Source organism: Sebastes umbrosus, chromosome 20 (assembly GCF_015220745.1).
Source record: "Sebastes umbrosus isolate fSebUmb1 chromosome 20, fSebUmb1.pri, whole genome shotgun sequence".
Classification (NCBI taxonomy): Eukaryota; Metazoa; Chordata; class Actinopteri; order Perciformes; family Sebastidae; genus Sebastes; species Sebastes umbrosus.
The window spans coordinates 22,243,524-22,266,910 of record NC_051288.1 but is presented as its reverse complement, the minus strand read 5'-3'; the positions used below and the strand labels follow the sequence as shown (position 1 = coordinate 22,266,910).

General features: G+C 39.5%; 2 protein-coding genes across 2 annotated transcripts; both read right to left on the bottom strand.

The window, feature by feature from the left end:
- Window positions 1–5,615: 5,615 nt before the first annotated feature.
- si:dkey-21c1.4 (uncharacterized protein C17orf80 homolog) lies at window positions 5,616–10,593 on the bottom strand. Its single transcript, XM_037755723.1, has 5 exons — window positions 10,264–10,593; window positions 7,324–8,637; window positions 6,158–6,268; window positions 5,856–5,972; window positions 5,616–5,750 (listed from the first exon to the last, which is right to left on the bottom strand). Exons 1-5 carry the CDS (start codon window positions 10,271–10,273, stop codon window positions 5,722–5,724), a joined length of 1,581 nt encoding a protein of 526 aa, XP_037611651.1. The 5' UTR covers window positions 10,274–10,593; the 3' UTR covers window positions 5,616–5,721.
- A 780-nt stretch (window positions 10,594–11,373) lies between these two features.
- Window positions 11,374–23,387, bottom strand: LOC119479789 (guanine nucleotide-binding protein subunit alpha-13-like). The gene is made up of 5 exons (XM_037755748.1): window positions 23,007–23,387; window positions 20,669–20,895; window positions 17,042–17,092; window positions 15,471–15,671; window positions 11,374–14,315 (listed from the first exon to the last, which is right to left on the bottom strand). The coding sequence occupies exons 1-5, from the start codon at window positions 23,287–23,289 to the stop codon at window positions 13,944–13,946; spliced, it is 1,134 nt and encodes a 377-aa protein (XP_037611676.1). The 5' UTR covers window positions 23,290–23,387; the 3' UTR covers window positions 11,374–13,943.

Here is a 23,387-nt window from a genome sequence, read left to right as displayed (position 1 = left end):
CGCCGAATAAGACATTTTTATTTTTACTGAACGCCATCACGCCAACTCGTCCGCCTTTACAACCTCGTCGTGTTCGTTTATAGCTTAACGTTAGCTTTTTACTTCTGCCGATTGCATTCACACTTCAACAATCATAAAATAGAGATTATCTTTCTGAACAAAACATGTAATTATCATACACGATTGTTTGCCACAGAGTTTATTTTCTGCAATAATCCAAAACATAATGGAACAATCCCATTGGCTTTTTGTCGAGGGAACCAGGGCGATGCTAACTTCCTGGTTGTCTTAACAAAATACGTCATCCCTTCAGCACTCTATATTCTCACAGATGGTATATGTTCTTGTTTTGTTTGCTTTAACATTCATTTAAAGCGGTAGGTAGGTAGGTAGGGTCTGCAATTTCAACAGCTTGAATATAAGAGTCCCTCTCTTCACACACACGTCATTAATATCTTGTGCCAGTTGGTTATCCCCGTTACCTATGCTGAAAAACAGGGACAAGGAGGAGGAGGAGGAAAACGACGACTCTGTGCCTAATTCTAGGTTTTTATTTTTTGAAGTGTTTACATGAAGGAGCTCTATTCAACAATATCCATTTACACGCTATAGTGAAAGTAGATTAATGGTTCAGAGAGGTTTCCTTAGAGGTGAGCTCAGTAGAGACACATTCACATAGAAGACAAATTGCACTAAACGTACTGTTGCTTATTTCAGGAACTATATGAATACGTGGCTCTCGTTGATATCCAAGTGCACGCTATAGGCTAAAACTGAATGTGAATATATATTTGGAACCAAAATCTGTTCGCCTGCTTTCAGCTGCCTGCAACAAGGATAACCTCTTAACTCACACTAGAAACCAGTCACATATAGTAAGTAGTGTTACTGTACTCAGCAATGCTTTGTTTCTTGTGCTCAAGTCACATTTTCTTTGGCATTTTTCTTTTTGTACCTTAAAGGTATGCAAGCCCCGACACAGGACAAAATACTCAACCACTTTTTATCATTTCAACGTGTGTTTGTGTCGAGGGGGAGTCCTCAGATTGAGGAAGATAATGTTACAGTATGTTTTTTTATTTAGATTTTAATTTTTTTGTTTTTTTGTTTTTTAGAAATTACATTAAAAAAGATGACTGTTTTTTGTTTGTTGTGATGTGTTCCCCGGCTTTGTGAAGATGACGGTATCGTCATGAGTTCAAATGATCCTGGAGGGTCATGGATTGTACGCACGTTGGTCTGCCTTCTGCATATAATTATATATTGATCATATCCAGCTATCTATGCTTTACCACCTTGACCATGTCGACCAGCGTGTGTGTGTTATTCTACACACACACCCGCTGGTCTGTGACTGTGTTTTCATGTAGTTCGGTTGTTTGATTGACACACTCTTGACTTTATTCCCAAGTGTTTGCTCGCTCCCCTCCCAGGATGTTTTTCTCACTTCTCTCCAGTGTTTCTTTTCAAGCACATTTCCTCTCTTTTCTCTCTCAGCAGCGCAACCAAAACTCAGAATAGGAGAGAGTGTGTCCTTGTCCAGAATCACCGTCAGATCTTTATGTCTTTGTGCTGGCGACAGCAGCTCTGTAGTGTTTCCTCTGAGGCTGTGCCCAACACTGTTTTCTGGATTTTGTCTCGAGTATTGTTGAGTTTTCATTCAGCTTTTTAGAGCCAAAACTTAACTGTGATATTTCAACATGATAAAGAATTAATCTGAAATATTGGTCATGCATTTCTGTTTTTGGAAGGGCATTTTTTACTGAAATATGCACTACAGTTTAAGCAAGAAAGGGCAATTTCTGCCAGGACCAAAGCTTAGGTTAGATGTGTTAAATGCTCATTAGGGGTTGATTCTGGATAGCGTCACCTCTCTCCTATAAACGTCTGTGAAATATGCTTGCCAATCGGCTACAGGAGCAGACTGAAGGCCTTTTATACGAGGTGATAGAGGACACATCTGTCTTTTTTTTTCTGTGTTTGAGTGCCAGTGGCCGTCGCAGCCCGCCTGTATCTCTGCCTCAGCCCTTATAGACCTCTTATATCTACCAGTGACAAGAACTCTCATGTGAGATTTATCATTTGCTCCTTCGAGTGGTTGCTGCAAGACGTTGTGCCTCGATAGCACTCATATTATATCCATGAGAAGGTTTTGGACTTGCACAAAGTAGAGACGTGTTCAGAGCTGGTGAGACTATCTGGATGCATATCAGTGTCTGAGGGCCTGGTAGGAACATACTGTGCTTTTTCTCCCCCCCCCCCCCGTGTTCAGTTCAGAAATGTTTTTTCTCTGCTCCATTTTCACTGTTGATTTGTATAGTTTGTTGTTTTGTACAAAAATGAAAAGTGAAACACAAAATATTTATAATTTTTGTATGGAGATAAAAAAAAAAAGAAGAATGTAAAAAAAACAAACACGAGAAAATGGAAATTATTTTTTATTGTGTTGGCTGAGAAGCGGCGTCAAGAAAAAAATGGTCACAAAAATACTGTCATTTCTTCATTTGTAGCTAATGTGTGTTCAACTACGGCAGCGAGGAGAATAAATTCATTTTGAATACAATAAGAAAACTGGTCCGGTCCAGATGATGAGAACCTCCTTCAGCGTCCCTCCATTACTATTCTGTGAGTGTTCGCTGACGGACCGAGCATGCATAATAATAACGTCATGTGACAGAGGAAGCATTTGCAAAAGGAAAAACAGATTCGTAACCCTCTGCTACACAGATAGGATCTCTTCACGGACACTTAAGTAGAGATGTTTTGATTTTCATGTTTTTCTACATCTGGGCTGCCAGAGAAAAAGATTTTAATCAAGTTTAAAACAAATCTGCTGGTTCCCTTTAATCCTCTCATGGACCCCAGCACCAATACCTCAGCACAAAGGAGCTAAGAAAACTCTGCATAGCAAACATTTGACTGCCAAGCCCCTTTGGTTTTGGGAACACAGCACAACAATGACACCTAGTGGAGACCTTGAGAAACAAACAGTGGCACTGATGACCACATAATCCCAATAAAAATCAATGTTTAGTAGTTCTCTTGTGAACATGTTCCCTGTTGTATTTCAGGATGGGTGGTAGTGCTGGTGGGGATAATGGACCAGCATGCAGGCACTGTTTTTCCAGAAAAACATTTATTCAGACCGGCCACAAAAAAGAAAAACAAACTTATTTAATTAGGTTTATCGCTTAGGGTTCTCTGGAGAAAATTACTCAAGGAGATGTCACGCATCATCATCAGAGTACAAACACATGCACAGTAAAATCTGGTCTGGAACCGCCAAAATTGAGCCAATAGCAACTCCAGTTACACTTTGCATGTGTCATCATACGCCATAGCTCAAGACCGTGTCCCAATAAGCCGTGCAATTAATGAGGAAAAACCTTCCGGTACATAAAACACTGGCCTTCCTCCATCTCCCTGTAGACCGAGAAACAGGTCAACCAGTTTGTTGCCTTCCAAAGACCATTTACATCCCGTCACCTGCTATCTGTGGCCAATCAGGGAGGATCTCTGGAATTAGTTCCTCTTTAACCCAGGTGGCATCAATCTCCCCCCATTTGGAGCCAACAAGTTCTCATCCAAACTCATCACATACTGACGCTTTGTCAAACCCCTCGGCGTCACTTTTCGGTCACAGTATAAACACATGCTTGATGTTGTGAATTAAACAAAAAACATCCCTAGTTGCAGCCTAGTGAGCATACAGACTGGAGTCTAAAAAGCCAAAGGCTAATTGATGGTTTTTCACTTCAGATTAAACAAATAAGATATAAAGTGCTTTAAAAAGTTGCTGGTAGGTGGAACCATTTCACAGAGCTAGGGTAGCTGTTTCCAGTCTTTATGCTAAACTAACCAGCAGGGAGCGCTATCAAATAAAGAAACACATTAACCCCATCAAATTAGTGCTATAAGCCTTTGAAATCTGGTTTGAATTAGGTGGACGGCACACAGGCTTATTCATTTCATCAGTTTCTACTTCCCAAAAAACCCAACATGTGTCTTCAGAGGCCGAACAAGAATGCTGGGCTGCAAACCACTTTTTATACACTTCCAAACACAACAAGGCGTCCTATTGGACAATCACTTCTCTGGTTATCAGGTCGTCATGTGCATCACCTGCGTTTCTTTGCCACCTGTGTGTGCTTCACTCATTATGGCACCATCTTGTGGTTAAATTAAATTAAAATACATCAATCCAACCAAAAGAACAAACCGAAAAAAACAAAATCATTTCCAACAAATTGTATTAATACTAAATAATAACAGTCTAGTTCTTCATTCAGTCCATGTGGCGGTAGTGTGTTTAGTTTATGTATACAAAATGCTTCACGTTTCAGGAGCAATAGATCCAGATTGCCGCCTCGTTAATCACAATGCTTTGGAAGCGTATATATATTAGAAATTGTTGTTACAGGAGAGGTTAGATCCAGTCTCCTAACAGTGCTTTTGTGTTTGGAAATACAAGTTTTCCTCTGTCGTTTCATCTTCCCAGATACATCACAAATAAACCAGCCAACTGGTGGCACAAGTAATGTGTCCCTTTACATTAAAGTCCTGTCTTGAATGGGGATGAATGGGGAGAACTACCATGTTGACAAGAAACCAGTATCAACTTCTCAGACATCAATCCTACGGAAATGTTTGGATCTGGATCAGTGCTTGAAGTGGGCCGGTACTCACCAGTATACCGGCACTTCTACATTTTACTCCTTGGCGCACCGTGACTTATCCTAGTGTACCGGCAAGTTGTGAGACGTGCCGGTACTCTTCTCTGCCCCTCTGCTCCATATCAGGTTCTCTGGGAAGATTCATAAGCATACGGCACAGCACCAGCGTATTTGCGGCACACCATGAACATAAACAATGTGTAAACAATGTGGAGAGCATCTGGATGAGGTGACGCACGTCACAACACGTCACGTCACGGCACGGCACGGGGGAGGAAGATTGAACGACGCTGCTGTAATTTATCAATATAATACGTCCTTCACCTCCCTTTTGTAAGATAATTAGTGAACTGTACGTCATAACTGTTTTTTAGTTGTGAACCAATATTGAAACATTATTTAAAAGTTTTCTCAATCTGCTCTTTTAGTGCAAACATTTCCAGAACAATTAAATGTTCAGACGAAGGCTGTGATATGTGTAAATAATATAATAATTAATCAACTATGGTAAGTCTTGTCTTTAAGCTTTTTTTGTAGTTCTCTATAGTAATAATAATAGTCCAAAATTATGTAAGATTGCGAAGTTAAAAGTCAAGTGCAAGTCAAAAACAGAAATTTTCTTGGGGTAGGATCCCTAAACCTAATATCTCCTATCATCCTTTATTCACTGTAGAAATTCAGAATATGTCTCTTTATCCTGCTGCATAATATATAAGTGCATCCTGACTCCTAAAACCTGAATGATACCCGACTATAGGCTACAAATAACACATATTAACACTAAACACACAACCTTAACCCTATAATGTTCCAGTTGGATTATCATTGGAGTATTATAGGCCTACTATAGGAGATGCATATCCCAAGTATGATCATAATAAATACATAAATACACACGCCAACGCCAACATGTGAATAAGGGGAGTACTGGCACTCATTTTTCCACTTCAAGCACCGATCTGGATTAATTATATATTATTAAAAGAACAGATGCATTTAAGTCCTGAACCCACAGCTGCTGTTTCCTCATACAGAGTCACGCTTGACATTAGTGGTACTTCCTCCAGCGATCACGCTCTGGAAAAACAAACAAACAGCCACAGACACGCTCAGTTATCTCCAAACTCTGTGCAGATAACATAACATAATAACACATAGCAGCACTGAGAGTAAATCACTTACTTATATGAGGGTAACTCCAGATGTAGCTGAGCACACAGTATCCTGCTAACAACATGCCCGGTCCACCTACACCACCTTTCCTCACGTTGATGTACCTCCTGTAATACCACCGCCAGCCTGATGGAAGAAGCACAGAAGAGGAAAGAAAAACACGTTAAACTTCCTACATTACTAAAAGCGTATTGATTTGCTTTCTTGCCGAGAGTTAGATGAGAAGGCGTCTGCCCGTTAAATACGAAGCTACAGCCAGCAGCCGGTGTGTTTTCTGACGATACATATATTTGTATGTGTGTGTTTTTCACCTCTTTGCACCATGTCCACCACATCTCTCGGGTGGCCGGGGGTTTTGCAGGCCAGCCACTCAGGTAGCTCCCTCAGTCTCACCTGTCCAAGACTCCGCTGTGTCAGAGCACCTACGATTCATGACAACAATAAAGAATCAATGCACTGACAAAGATAAATACACGCTCAAAACACATCATTTCATTTCACTAGTAGCTCACTTTGAGGAATACAAACATGTCTGTCTGAATATACCTGTCTTCACCCTCTGTCTGAAAGGCTCCGTTTTAGCTACTGTTTCTTTAAGAAGCCTAGTCCGCTCTGATTGGCTTGTGAGAAAAATATGGTGCACCTTTTGCAAAGGTATGCACACAATTGGGACATACTACTTCTTCATAACATTGTGCCTTGAACTTTGACCCTCTCACTTTTATCAAGGTCTACTGAAAGAGGCTGGAACGCGGGTCTTGAGGTATGGAGAATAACACGTGCAGTGTGACTGGAGCTGCTGTCGTGCGTTGCTCAATTTCGGCAGACCAGATTTTACTGGGCATGTGTTGTACCTCAAAGATATGACGCGTTGATGACGCGTGACATCTCCTTCTTTTCACCCTCCTTGGCTTTTATATCCACCGCGCAGAGGATTGTGGGTCAGAATAGTCAGGAAAGCATGCTGGCTGTTCTGACCTGAGATAATGAGATATTCAGTTTACTGTCATAGAGGAGTAAAGAAACCAGAAAGTAGTCACATTTAAGAAGCTGGAATCAGAGAAATTTGACTTTATTTCTTAAAAAATGACTCAGTCTGATTAATCGATTATTAAAATAGTTGGGCAATTAATTTAATAGTTGACAACTTATCAATTAATGGATTAATCGTTGCAGCTCTACATGTGACATAGGAAGGGGAGCCAAATCTGAATGGCTTGTTGAATCACGTTTTCTGATACCATACCTCATATACCGAACGTATGAGCACAAGCATTGATGTTGAGTTTTACCATGATATTCCTCCTTTAAATGTTCACATGAACAAGAACTTTGCCTAAATAAAGTAGTCTAAATTACCATTTGTCATGATCAATCAGAAAAATGCATACAAATCTGAACAGCTTTTGGCACTTAAGACACATTTCAGTCTGTAGTTTTGAGGTTTGATGCCCACTTTTTACTGCCATAGACTGACCTTTAGCTCCTTTATCAGCCGTGTTTTGTTTCCAGACCTCGAGCTGCGACTTCAACCCGTCATCAGCTCTCAACGTCCCCACCCCCGCTGCCGGCAGAGGGCTGGAAAACTTAGTGAGTGACGGTGATATGGCGAGGAGTCCTGTCATCTTGAGCCCCTCGGTCATGCTGCGGGTGTTATGTGGAGGGGATGTGGCTTTGCTCACCTCAGAAAGGTGGAGGGGAGCTCCAGGGGAAGCTAGTTCAAGCTGCTGAAGGGGGATTAAAGATGCTTGTTTTCTCTTAAATGATTGCAGCTGGTCTGACACAGTTTTAGTTGTTACCAAGCAGCTATCAACACCTTTATACCCCGCTGGGAGCAGAACTGGACTGATGTTGCTGCTTAGATACTCAGTAGTTTCAATCTGGCTCAGGATGCTCGGTCGGCCGGACTTACGGGCGGCGTTAGCTCGGCCTAACGTGGCTTTGACATCCTGGAGAGTGATCCTGCCCTGGTGACCACTTCCTGATTTCATAAGCATCTTATTCACAGATAAATCCTCAACTTCCCCCTCGTTGTCCACCCAGAAATCGTCTCTTACACGGCGTCTACTTTCATTTACTCTAGAGTCCGGAGAGCTAGAGGTGTCTTGAAGTGATTGTGCAGCCTTCTTCGTCTTTGACACCTTCATTTTAGAGGCAGCTTTGGTTTTGGTGGACAGAACGGCAGGATGGGCGTCGTCTTTTATTGAGTCTATTTTGTCAGGATTAGTTTTGGTCTCAGCTGTGGTTCTGGAGCTCAGAGGATCTGCCACAAATAGAGTTGAAGCTGAAGGCAGGGCCTCCGACGAGGCAGATCTGGCTCCCTCCAGTGATCCTTTATTAGAAACCTGATTTGCAGCTTCTATCAAAACACGGAGACTCTGCTTTCCGGGCTTAGAGATGGTGGGAGACGGAGGTAGCGATGAGGAGGAGGCGAGGGAAACGTTGGCTGTCTTGATTTGCTCGGACAGCTTCTGTTTCTTCTTCTTCTTAGATGATGGTGGAAGTGATGCAGGACTCAGAGACGATGACTCTGACAAAGGTGATGATGCATTCGGTGGTGCAAATGACACCTCAGCCATCTTTTTACTCTTCTTTGATTGTGCCGTCATTGACGGTGTCTGTGTGGCCGTCGGTTCGGACGAGGCTGCCTCCAGCTGAGAAGACGACGTCGTCGTCTCATTCACGGTGACATCGTGTTTGGTCGGAGGTGTTTTGGAGCTTGCTGCTGCCTTGCAATGTGGCAGGTGACTCTTCAACCTTTTGTAAGTTTTCCCGCAGAACGGGCAAACCTCTGTGGGGAGAAAACAGTGACAGAGAGTGTTGTTAAAACAAGTACACTTCTGTTCTTAGATGTCATCATATAAAACTAGAAAAAACCTGAGGAATCCATTGGTACCAATCATGTCATACTAGCTTGTTGTGAAGGACGTTAAATAACTCTTCAAAGTTTTGCCAAATTTTGGTGAGGAAAAACTGTCATGGCCATTTTCAAAGGGTTCCCTTTGACCTCTGACCTCAAGATATGTGAATGTAAATGGGTTCTCTGGGTACCCACGAGTCTCCCCTTTACAGACATGCCCACTTTATGATAATCACATGCAGTTTGGGGCAAGTCATAGTCAAGTCAGCACACTGACACACTGACAGCTGTTGTTGCCTGTTGGGCTGCAGTTTGACATGTTATGATTTGAGCATATTGTTTTATGCTAAATGCAGTACCTGTGAGGGTTTCTGGACAATATTTGTCATTGTTTTGTGTTGTTAATTGATTTCCAATAATAAATATATACATACATTTGCATAAAGCAGCATATTTGCCCACTCCCATGTTGATAAGAGTATTAAATTCTTGACCTGCTCCCTTTAAGGTACATTTTGAAAAGATAAAAAAAAAAATTGCGATTTAATTTATGATTAATCGTATTTAAATATTTTAATCAATTGACAGCCCTACTTTTCCCATAAAACAGAGTCAGAGTTTCCTTGAGGCTTGAACAAGTGATTTTCTTTTGTTTTTGTTGCCCCACAAAGGCATCAAGACTGCACATTTGAAATGCTAGAACCAGAAAATGTTTAGCATTTTTGCTTTAAAGGTCCCATATCGTGATAATTTTTAGGTCCATACTTGTATTTTGTGTTTCTAATAGAACATGTTTACATGCTGTTTACACATTATTTTTCTCGTACTGTCTGTCTGAATATACCTGTTTTTACCCTCTGTCTGAAACGCTCCGTTTTAGTGCATTTCAATGTAATTGCGTTGCTAGGCAACAGTTCGGGTCCATGTTTACTTCCTGTCAGCTGATGTTATTTACATACACTGCAACAGGAAATAAACTGGGACACATTTAGAATGTTTACATTTAAAACTGTGTAATGGTCTAAATATTGTATATTTGTGACATCACAAATGGATAGAAATCCTAACGGCTTGTTTCAAACGCACAATTTCTGAATACGGGGCTGTGGGTATTTCTCCGTATATTGAGCGTTTTGATAGTTTAACAGTATTTATATAGCACTTAAACCTGCTTTATAATATAAAAGACCTGAAAATCTCACTTTTTACAATATGGGACCTTTAAATAAAACAATAAATCATATATCAAAATTCACTATTTTTAGCTCTAAATATGTATAAACTGATGATATTGTAAAACACTAATAAATATCAACTAATATTTTACTAAAAGAGCACCTAGTAGTTATTATTTCTTGCATGGTGCACATTTATTTTGTCTTTATGGGCTGACCTTGTCATTGAAGGAAAAGTACTTACTGTACTCTACTGCAGATTCTACTGTATTCATTCACTCAGCAGTGCAGTAATACAAAATAATAACACAAACACATGTCATATATTAGTTGTGATTAGGGCACATTGTGGTGAATAATAAAACAATATTGTGACACTTACCAGAGCTCATTTTGCAGATTGAAGCATGTTCTGATAACTTATAACAGGAAACAGTGTCAAACAATATTATAAAGTGACATAAAATATCACATTAGTACACAATAATCCACTTTAAAACACTTTAAACACTTTTAGTAGACACATTTCCACATGGTACTAATCGTGCATGTAATCAGGGTCCTAACTGTTGATGTTACAGAGAAGGACCCTTTAGGTAACCAGTTAGGTGCCTTAATGTAAACAGCTAAAACAAAAATCAAATATCGTTAAATTAGGATTAAATTATTGCTATATAATTGATATTCATGAGAGCTGGGATTATAACGGTGAAGATACAGAGCAGGGAGTGAATTAAATACCTGAATGATCGTGTAGTGATGTGTTTAGTGGGTGTGGTGCGTCAGCGACATTGAGATGACTCTCTGCTGCGTACTTCCGGTTTCGCGTAAATCCCCCAAACGAACCTCTATTTTTTTGGCAGTTGTCGGTCAAAATCCCCGCTGAAGAGTTTTATATCTCTGTCAGATGGGTATTTAAGTTGTCCACAATAGTTTTGACGATATTATTTCGCAGAATAAAACATTTAATTAGTAAAAAACTGTTTTTTTTTGGCAGAATACGAACCTATTTTCCTCACAAGAGCATGTCAGCCATAATCTCATGGTTTTCTTCAAGCAGATGAAGTTGCACAGTTGTTTTGAAGTTTTATGAATCAATTAGTATTTGTGTTTAGTAGGTAAAGACTTTTTAATCTTATAGGAGTTTTCTCCCAAGAAGTTATGAAAGAATATCTTTGTATTTACAATAAAATACAAAGAAATACTGTAGATTTGTATAGACGTTGAGAGGATACGGTGCAAAACATACAAAAACAGGCACCTCACATGCATTTGTATTTTTAAATAACGTAAATTTAAAACATATTTTGAACTTATTTTTCAAAGAATGTTTAGTTGTACATTTAATGTAGAAATACAACATTTGGTTGTTCATTTTGTCTCTTAGTATATCCACGCAGTGTCTCTTTTGGGCCAATGTTGATCATGAATAAGAAGTTGAATATATAACTTAGTGATATGTAAACATTAAGAAAAAAAAAAAAGAGTCTACTTTCATTAGAAAAGTGTATTTTATTGATAGGGGTTAGAGTGGCATGAGACTTGGCACAGGAATGAATTTCAAGAAGGTGATGGAAAACACAATTACACAAAAATACATGTAAATCAGAAAAAACAAAAAGGTAATCTTCATTGGAAAAAGCAGTGATTTTGAAAACACATTCAGAATGGAAGAAAAAAAAATACTCCATTTCTACAACCATTTACATATACGGAGATAAACCTGAATATTATTTACATGGCAACAGATTACAGTATGTACAAGAACTGGAAGCAAAGTGGAGCTCACGGGAGCTTTTATTTTGGGAGAAAAACTAGAGAGTGTGTCGATGTGAACAGTTTTCCGAGAAGGCATCGGGGTGATTTGGCAGAGAAACACAGATTTAAACAGTGCCTGGAAGTCGTCCTCTAACAAAGATTGCCCCCCCCTCTACAGAATACAGTCGCTGCTTACAAAAGTATTCAACTCTAGTGGCTTTTTTCGTCTACATATTTTCCCCGACAAATCCAAAATATTTCTTTTAAAAAGGGAACTCCTAAACAGGACAATATGGCGTGTAAAACATAAACAGAGACGCCCGGAGTCACAACTCGGCTAAGTTACTATTACAATGTTGGTTACAGTATTTTCAGACAATCTAGAACACATCTCTGTACATCCATTAACAAACATTCATCATTCAGGCAAACAGCGGAGGTCTGTCCCTTTACAAGGCATCTAATCAGAGATGAAAACAAAGAGAGAGAGAGAGAGGGGGATTCTGGGTAAACGTTCAGGGGTCAAAGCCAGGAGGATACAGTACCAAACACCACCCAGCTAACTGTACTGAGGCCTGGCTGAGGCTACATCCACACTAATACGTTTTTGTTTTTTCTCCATCCAGACGAGCGTTTTTTAGGGTTGTTTCAGTCCATACTATCACGCCTAAAAATGCTTATCACATGACCATTCACGTACACTGTGTGGGTGTAAACAGGAAGCAGCACCGGACACGTGATTTGATGCTAAAGCGCTTGAATAATAGCTTCCCTCCTCCAGGAGTAGCATTATAAAATGCAGGATTTAACTGCAAAACAGCTGCTACCGAAGACAACAAGGTCAGCAACGCTTGTAACTCGTTATCCATGTTGAAATTAACCGCTGGCGGTCGAGGCTGATTTGTTTTCTTCCAGAAAAGGTTCACGTGATGAGGAGTGTGACGAATTAGGAAAGGACAAGTCATGACTGATACAACCCCGGAGTTTTAAAACTAAAACGGGCTCAGCAGCGCTTTCAAACGTCTCCGAAAACGCTGGATCGTTTGAACGCAACTCATAATTTACGCGTTTCAAAATGAAAACTTATTAGTGTGGATGTAGCCCCAGTCTCACCGCTCTGCCACCCAGATTTAGATTAAATTATTCAGTTAGTTCACCAACAACAACATCAGCATTACCGCTGGTTTTGATTCAACCCTGAGAAAACAGTGGACTGCATGTTCACTTGCCGGCACACCTGCCTAAATGTGCCATTTAAGGTAATTTTTGCCCTCTAAAAACAACCGAAAACAAAAGAGGACAACTTGCATTGGGAACTTGTTGAAGGCAGCTAACATTGGCTTTAATTCTATAGAGGCACAAATGCAGGATTCAAACAGTGATTAGGTCAACATAAGACATTATATAAGGAAAGGCTTTGTAGGTTCAGTCTCGCGGTTGTGCCCTTTTCTAGCAATTTTTTTCTCCCCACAGACAAGGTGCCAGTGCTGGAGCCATTAAACCAACATCAAATATGGAACTGTTCGGAGCGCTTTCGCCATCAATGAACTGGTCCTTGTCCCGGCAAAAAAATGGCTCTGTGCCGCCACTTTCAACCTGCTGATCTCGAGGCCAAGAAAAATTGATGATGGTGCTGCAATATGAGAAAAAAAAAAGGACAATTGTGCAGCCTCCAGATCATCAGCAAGTTGGCAAACCCTTCTACAAACTACAGGGGCTTAGAAACCACGTTCACAAAGCAGCACTGAAATAATGGAGTGATTCTGGACATGATGAATTCAGTGCTTGGACACAGACTGTTAAATCAATGCTGGCACAGCTGATCTAGGTGCATTTTGACTCTTTTGCTTACATGTTGTTGAAACATTCCTGTTTTTGTTGCTTGGTAAGTTGTGTATCTGGTTTAGAGAGACCATGTGCCTGGTTTGTAAAAAGTTCTGCTGGTTTCCACAGCCAGGCGCTGGCACCTTGTTGAGTCGAAAAGCCGCAGCGAGTCTTGTGCTGTCAGGCAGCGCTCCGGCCAGAGGAGAGTCTCAAGGTGAAGATGTTATCCAACATCTAAACCGCCAAACTCGTCGTTCTTTCTAACCACAGACAGTCTGCCCTACTGACTCGTCCCCCTACCAAACCCTGAACTAACAAGAAGGTCAACTCTTCAAAGAGGAGGGTAAAAACTAATATAAAAACGGCTGAAGAAGAACGTCTATCGGATTCTTCTGAGGCTGGTTTCTCCCAAGTCCTCGTCAGGAGCGAGGGGGTGGTTTGTCCCCATTCAGGTCCTCTACTTTCACAGGTTGACAGGGGTCATTGGAGCATGAGCTGTTTGAGGTTGTCGTGGAGGATGGTGTCCTTGACGTCCCGGAACACCAGCCTGATGTTCTCCGTGTTGATGGCCGTGGTGAAGTGGTGGTACAGGGGCTTCTGGGTGGCGTCGCGTCGCTTGGCGCGGAAACACTCCACCATGAACGCCTGGACGTCCGGCAGGTTGTGCTCCTGCCCGGTGTACTCGGGAAAGTAGTCCTTGAGCGGAACGCTCTTCACCTTCTCCTCCAGCAGGTCCGTCTTGTTGAGGAAGAGGATGATCGAAACGTTGACGAAGACGCGGTTGTTGACGATGGTCTCGAAGATGTCCAGCGATTCACGCAGCCGGTTGGTCAGCCTGTCCTCCATCAGCACCTGTTAAAGGACAACGCAGGTGTTAAGTACAACTACTACTGCTAGTAATAGTACTGCTGTTATTGTACTAGATGTAATTAAAGTAGTAATAAAAATAAACATAGTTGCAGACAGAAATGAATGGAGCCCCAGCAAAAAAACAAGCAGTCCAGTTCAGTTCAGGATGAACTAGAAGGTGGCGTTAAAACACTGCAGACAACTGATTGGTCAGAGAGAATCGTCATTAACGTGACACGGGACATCCAGCACAAACCCGTCGCTTTTAAATAGCCAAGCTACCGTCAATAGTGAATGTAATTTTTAATTAATGCAACCCAGATTTAAAAAAAAAAAAAAAACGGCAGCTTGCAAAAAACCCACACCGTACACACTGCGTACACTACGCCGTACGACTGGCGAAGTGCAGACGTTCCTATGTTTGGTTGCCGTTGAAATGATTCAGCGAGTGTCCCATTGAAGATGATATCACGGCAGTTTCACACGCCGTTGCTATGGCGATCAGCTGAGAGTTCCCGCCCACACTGAGGGGAGACTATCAGCAGTGGAAATATGGCACAGAGAAAAGGCCCCGGTACCAAAAGAGAGTTGAGTCGAGCAGAGCTGTACCATGCAGCAGTGGAAACACGGCATTATTCTGCATGGTACATCCATCCTGTCCTTTTTTTATAAAATATGTATGTGTACAGTATGTGTATTCGTTGAACGAATACACATACTGTACGAATTTCGTTCCAAACCGACTATTTTCTAACTCACAATAAAAAATAAAGAGATTAACAATGGGAATTTTTTTTATACTTTGTAAATCAAAATAGATTTAAAAAAGCTTTTTATTAAAAAAAGAGCCATTTCAAGATTTATTTCTGTAAAATTAAAAAAACCTTTTTAATGGCTTTATAGAGCACAACCTGCACATGTGCACAGAATAAGAGAGTTTTATTTGAGGCAATCTACCCACGCTGTGAGATAAATCACAACAGAATACGTAGTGCGTCTATAGACACAGCAATGACGACTTATCAAAAAGTCACCAAACATTATCTGCTAGAACAAACTGATTAATGAGCCACTTATCAGCCTATCACAAGTGTGTGTGTGTGTATGAGAGAAAATGAGAGGCCGTGGCCAGCGTCGGGCACAGCGGTGTGTTTTCACCTGGTCGTATTCGGAGGAGGAGACGAGGAAGAGGATGGAGGTGACCGAGTCGAAGCACTCGAACCAGCGCCTCCGCTCTGACCGCTGCCCTCCCACGTCCACCATCTTGAAGGGAACGTTCTTGATCTCAAAGTCGTACTCGTGGATGCCCTTGGTGGGTTTACGAGCCAGCAGGATGTCCTGCTGAGTGGGAAGATACTCCTGGAGGAGAGACGGAGGAACACAATGAATGAATATCTGCAGGTATAGAAGAAGAGGTTGTAGACGAAGAAGAAAACTAAACCAGAAAACTAAACCAACAAACACACAACAAACACACAACAAACACACATTACAGCTGACAGTAGAGAAAGTTTGTTTTGTATTGAATTAGTAGCCCGATGATAAGGAGATGTGTCTTTACCAAAACAATACTTCAGGTCTTCGGGTAATCTTTTCTGCAAACTTTATTTATACTATCTTGTTTTTTACTGTTTACTTATTTATTATATCTTTATTGTTTACATAATATGATGTCTTGTTATGTTTTTTTACCGATGTCTCTGTTGTTGTCCCCTTTGCTCCTGTAACTCTGCAAATTTCCCTGCTGTGGGACTAATAAAGAATTATCTTATGCTATCTTGTTTAAATCTTATTTCGGGCAATATTTCATTCAAACCAGGCCCGTGTGATGTAGGCTTTCAATGGTGGTCAAGAAAAGGGTTTGAATGAGTTTATGATCTGTGTAGAGATGACACATTTATGAGACTTGAGGAAATAAATCACAGCTAAGTATAAGACTACAAGGAAACACTTTTTTAAATATTTGAAAAAGCAGAGTTTTATTCATCCTGCACAAAACAAAATCAACCGAAAGGTCCATAAAAACATCATAAAAATCATTAGTTCATAACTGGTTTATATATCTGGTTGCATTGAGGGAAACTTCTGCTATATCAACTGGGTCATGCTAGAATATAAAGGTAATGGTGTAAGGAATGAAAGTAAGATTGGCTCCGTTATACGTTTTATTTAAAATATATGTTGTTAAAAATATCTGTTTGTTTTTAATAATTTGGGTGTGTAAGGCGGGGAGAAAGGGATCTGCTGTTCTTAAAAGATGAGCGCACGCAAGTAAACACACCAGCTACCATGCAGCGCTTTTTGGTTCTGGCTGTAACAGCAATATATAAACTAGGATTAACTATATGTTAAAAAGTGGTTGTCACTGATGGCAACCAAAGGCCAAGAATTGGTTGCCAATTTATGAAAATGGTTGCCAATGGCAACCCTTAATGTCGAGCCCTGTTAGGCCTTTTTTGAGGAAACTGAATTTAAAGCTTTTTAAGCCTTTTGCAGAGCTGCAGATACCCTGGTGTAACATCTACGGAGTTACTATACTGTCACATTTTCATGTCAAAGTGGTCCAGCTAAAAGGAGCTTCTTCGCCAAAATGTCAGCATCATCTTTGGCGAACGACCGTCCCCGCTGCTCGTCGGCTAACTTTAAGAAGGTCTAGACGTGTTGCAATATTAACTATAACATGTACACACATCTGATTATAACAATCGGTGCAGGCAGAAACAACTTACCGGCTCGCCAAGCTTATCCAGATTATCCAAGAAATACTTCACTGACTCACCCTGCGACAGGACAGAGGAGGGATTTCTGTTAATGCTACACAATTTATTACATTCAGACAGTTTAAAAAAAAATCAGAAACAGCACAGTTTGCATGTAACTTTTACTAACTGATATCATTGCATTTAACAGAATACATGTGTTGTAAAGGTGGGACAAAATCTCTCTTTAGCTGCCACACACACACAGACACACACACGCACACACACACACACTCAGGTAATCTGCTTGTTTTCAAAACTGTGTGTTCGCTGAGTCTGCTGAGTCTGCTGAGTAGCTGAAGCAGGATGCAAAGTATTTGGTATTGCAGTAGACACGTGTTAGTAAGTGTGTCTTTGATGTATACAGAAGTGTGGCTTGCTCTGCATATATGTGTGTATGTGTGTATGTGTGTGTGTGTGTGTGGGTAGGAGTGTTTTTTCTTCTGACGCTGTTCATGCGCAATTAGTGCAAGCCCAGACATGCGGCTGCCAAGCATTCCTTTATCTGTGTGTGTCCTCTACTCAACATAAACCAGAAACCGACTGCAAAAAGAAAAGCAGATCTCCCTGGCCATCTTCCCTGTGACCCACGGTATCTCTACTATAACCACACCACGCCTTTACAGAGGGGTTATTTTGCATGCATTTTGCATTAAATGACACCGTAAACCAACGCCCTTGCTATCAAATTCTAATGTTATCAGTAGTAGTGATTGTTAAGGTTGTATTTCTGCATGTTAGCAGCGTCCGTTCAGCTCCACAGTGAGCTTCTGTGTTAACCTTTTGATCTTTTAAAAACTAACCTGACCTGAAAAACCTGTGTGTGTGTGCACGTGAGATGTGTGTGTGCAAGGCTAAGCTTACACAAGGGAGGAGTAGAATGGTGGTGGTGGTGCTACGCTAAAGCCAAAAAGAAAGAAGAGCTACTTTTTCTGTGAATCTAACTTTCGGGCTTCAAATCTGAGGAGGACGGGCGGTTTTGAAATCGAAAAAAAAAATCAGTCCGATAATAAAAAAAGGAGAAGAGAAACACGAGGAGCAATCACTCTGAGCTCTTTCTGTTCGTTATAAAACATGACAGCAACGCCCGCAGTTTATAGGAGGGTGCTGTAAAAGCAAAACTGAAACATGAGATTACATAACAATGTCAGTGTGTCATTTGAATCGAAGCTACAAGACATTTCATATTTAGGCATTTTATCTGTTTTAAGATCTTGTCATAAGTATAAAACAAAAATCGAGTGAGAAATGATTTTACAGAGCAGCTCTGTGAACTTTGTGCGATGCAAAAGCGAGAGGATCCATGTGTGGTTTCAGTGTGTCTTTAATGATGATTAAGAGGCGAGCCTCAGGGCACGTGTGATTTGTGATGCAAATACTTTAAAAAGGGGGCCTGGTCACAACACAGTGGGTTGTATCTGCTGGCAGGAAAACAAATTAGTCCTCGCAAACAAGAGAATTTATAAGGCTCCCAACTACTCAGGTTTTACTGGATGTGTTTAACGGGAGAGATGATGCCCTCAGGTTTTACTGGATGTGTTTAACGGGAGAGATGATGCCCTCAGGTTTTACACTAAATTCACATTTAGACTTAATGTCAAGGTTTTATACGATACGAAGGGCTACAGCTAATGATTATTTTTTATCTTCGATTAATTTGCTGATTATATTTTTGGTTAATCATTCAATTGTTTGACGTGTAAAAAGTCAGAAAATACTTGGAAATCTCCATCATAATATCCGGGAGCCCAAAGTGATGTCTTAAAAAAAACAACATTTTTTATCAGAAAAAATACCCAAAAATATCAAAAATATCTATAAAATGTCACAATTTTTTTATGTTTTTGATTTTTTCATCTATCGATCAGAAATAATATTAAATAGATATAATTTTTTTTTTTAAATATGTAAACTTATAAACGTAAGAACAAAGCATGATTATTAAAGTATATCTATTAAATATTTTTCTGATCAATAGATAAAAAAAATATAAAAAATATCTATAATTGATTAGTTGTCAACTATTAAATTAATTGCCAACTATTTTGATAATCAATTAATCGGTTTGAGTAATTTTTTAAAGAAATAAAAGGTCAAAATTCTCTGATTCTAACTTCTTAAATGTGAATATTTTCTGGTTTCTTTACTCCTCTATGACGGTAAACTACATATCTTTGAGTTGTGAACAAAACAAGACATTTGAGGACGTCATCTTAGGCTTTGGGAAACTCTGATCGACATTTCTGACATTCAATAAACCAAACAACTAATCGTTTAATTGAGAAAATAATCAACAGATAAATTGAAAATGAAAATGAAAATAATCGTTAAAATGCAGCCCTAATCTAATTTATAATGATATAAAACACAGAAAGCCATCAAATATTTGTATTTGTGCTTCATAAAATATACTTAATTATTGATTTATTATCACTATCTCTATTAATATCTGTCAATGGACTAATTTGTTGCTGAAAAAATAATTTTCTGTACTAATATAAATCATCAGTAACATCCCTGATGAGGTTTTGAAGGACCAGACCATGTATATAGACCAAAATTTGCAGATGATTTGTCATTTTTTAAGCAAAAATTACAAAAAAATATTGTTCAAGCATCTAAAATGTGATGATTATATTAGCTTTAATATCTTTGTTTTAATTTTTATTGTTGGTTTGACAAAGCCAATAGGAAGATGTCAACTTGTGCTGTGTTTCTGATAGTTTATACACCAAAATATAAGAAAACGATGGTGAGTTGCAGCCCTATATGCACACAGGATGTATATATGTGTGTTTGTCCTCGTTACTGTGTAACTTGAGGTGTGACATTCTTAGTGTTTGTGCACCAATAATGCCGAGCGGGAGAGCCAGAGCTCTGTTTGTAAGCATAAAGCTGTTTAACTACAGATCAACATTCCTGCTCCGATCACTCTTATTCCCCTTTTCTGTCTGCAACACCAGCTCACACCAACAAGCCGAGTGTGTGTGAGGCACAAAACAAAACGCCATTGAGAGTTCAGTTCAGCCTTATGCAACCGACAGGGAAATGTACATTTTCTGCTTGTGTCTCATTACTGAAAGCAACTTGGAGAAGTGTGTCCTGTATTCTGTCCTCAAGCTGCTGGATAATGTTAAGAGAGTTCATCACATGACCTGACAGCTCACATAAAGTTAAAACATATCACGCAGCAGGTTGTGAAAGTAAAACAAAGCAAATTTTAAGAGCACAGGAAGGTCCCAGTAAGGACACGTGAAGGTACCGGCAACCGCAGCTGGTATTCTGGGGTAAAACGTCAAACATGCATGCTGACAGCCAAGACATAAGGAGCGGGGAGAGGTGTAAACAGGAAGCTGAGTCAATCACATGTCTGACCGCTCAGCGGAGAGAGAGAACCAGAGCTCGAATCACAGGGAGAGAGGAAAGAAAGAGAGGATGAATTCAGAAAGAAAACCAGTTTCACTTTCTATTTCCACTCCCGCCCTTCAACTCTCTCACTCTGACTTTTAGAAAAAGCCCAGAAAACTCTTACTGGATAAGAGCAGCATAAAGTATAAAAACAGGGCCACCATTATCTTTCAGTGTGGGTGTACATACCAGCTGAAACTCCCTACGACGATCATACGCGTTCTGTATCCCCGAGTCGTCCCACAGAGCTTTGATGGAAGACAGGTACCGCAAGAAGACGGACGTCTCCAGCAGCCCGCTGGCCATCTTAGCCGACCGGGTGTCGAACGCCATCAGGCTGTCCCCGTGCTTCTGGTTGTCCGGGTCACCCCACGGGATGTGCAGCTTCTCCCGGGCGTCCACCAGCACACGTACACCTGGAGAGGAAGTGGAGATTATCTCAGTAAGAGAGGCCCACTGTGTTAAAATCTAGCAGGCCTGAGGTGGAAGAGAGACCAGAAGAGCTGGTGAACTGCATGCCAACCAAAAATAACAGGTGTCCTACAAACCTGTTTAGTCTGACTAGAGTGATGTAGCAGCAGGGCTAACGATTAGTTTTATTGCTGATTATTTTCTCGATTAATCGATTAGTTGTTTAGTCTATAAAATGTCGATCAGTGTTTCCCAAAGCCCAAGATGACGTCCTCAAATGTCTTGTTTTGTCCACATCTCAAATATATTCAGTTTAGTGTCATGGAGGAGGAAAGAAACCAGAAAATATTCACATTCAAGAAGCTGGAATCAGAGAAATTTAGACTTTTCATTCTTAAAAAATTACTCAAACCGATAATTCGATTATCAAAATAGTTGATGATTTATTTAGTAGTTGACAGCTAATCGATTAATCGCTGCAGCTTTTTTTTTTTTTTTTAAATATATATATATTTTAACAATAATACTTCATTTTTGCGTTTACAAGATAGTATATTGTTGTTTTTTAAAAATATGATTCCTTATTTACAGATGAGACACAGGACTACACATGCATACAGATTATATACATACAGATTAATGTATAGCTGCAAAGATTTGTTGTAGTTACTGATTAATAGATTATTAAACAGTTGGTGATTAATTAATTAATTATAGTTGGCGACTAATCGATAATCGCTCTGAATTAGATATCTTTGAGATTGGGACTGTTGGTTCGAAAAAATAAGCATGTTGGAGAAAATGATGTGACATTTTAAAGATATTTTTTATCTATTGATCAGAAAAATATTCGACATATATTTATATTTAATAATAATAATAATAATAATAATAATAATAATAATGTAGTCTTATGTTTACAAGTTTGCATATATATAAAAATATAATATATAATATAGAAAAAAATCGTATTCCTTATTTACAGTCAGGGTATGCATAACAGACACAGGACTACACATATATTTTTATATACATACAGATAACCGCATAGCTGGACTGATTAGTCCATTAATTAGTTAATCAATCAACAGACAAGTAATCTGTTGAACTATTTTGGTTATTATTTTTCCAGATATTTTGGATATTATTTTATCTATGAATCATATTTTTTTTATTTAATGTTTTATTCTTACATTTCCAAGTTTGCATATCTGATTTCACTCGATTATTTTAAGGCACAAGATTAACCTATATCACATATTTGTGCAGATTTTCCAATGATTTAAATTAATTTATAAATGTTTCTGTAATAATAACTGACCACACAGCAACACCTGATCTTGCAAATAAAGCTTATAATATATATATATATATATATATATAAATAAATAAATAAATAAATAAATATAAATATATATGTATATATATATATATATAAATATATATATACATATATATACACACATATATATACATATATACACACATATATATATATATATATATATATATATATATATATAAATATATATATATATGTATATATATATATATATATATATATAAATAAATATATATATAAATAAATAAATAAATAAATATATATATATATATTTATTTATTTATTTAAAAAAATAAAATAAAATTCTTCCAATTTGAAGCCAGTCAGAGAGGTATTACTTATTTTAACTGCATTATAATGAGGTTTTGTTTACACTACATACTATAGTATAGTAGTACAGAGTACTCCCTGTACATACAAAGAGTGGAAAAACAGGAACACCTTACAGAGCACACTGGTGGGTTTACCCTCCATTAGCTACATCCCTATGTGAGTTGTTGAGCAACTAAAACATGCCGATGGCTATTTGAAACTACTAGCTAGTGTATGGTTATGAAACAAACTTAAAAAGTTAAATATATTAAAGCCACACGGCTGTGAAGAGTTAAAACAGTGATATTTCAGATGAACCCTGGTGATATGGGTGTGCCAGCAGATGTAGACTGTTTATGTGTGCTGCTGAAACAGATGTGGGAACTTTTTAACATGTTTTATCGTCTTTCTGTCGTCTTTCTGTCGTCTTTCTGTCGTCTCCTGGTTGTTACTGGAGGTTACCTTTGATCACATTGCTGTAGATCGTGGCTCTGAAGTCCTCCCTGGCTCGTTGGTCGAAGTCCTGGCCGTGGATGATCCGCATCTGTTTGAGGAAAGTGGACTTGCCGCTCTCTCCGGCTCCGAGCAGCAGGATCTTCACCAGTCGCTTCACGTACGTTTTCTCCCGGCTGAGACATCGGTCGATCTCCTTGGACTTGCGGAGCTGCTCCACCTCGCCGCTGTTCAGCAGGCAGACGGGCAGACAAACTTTGAGCACGGACCTGGTCGGCAGGAAATCCGCCATGTTCGCACAAACTTCATCGATGCTAATTTTTGATGCGCGTTCTCGCGGGGGCGCGGGCACGAGACCAAGCCCCTTCCCTTAAACTCACAGCCTATAAA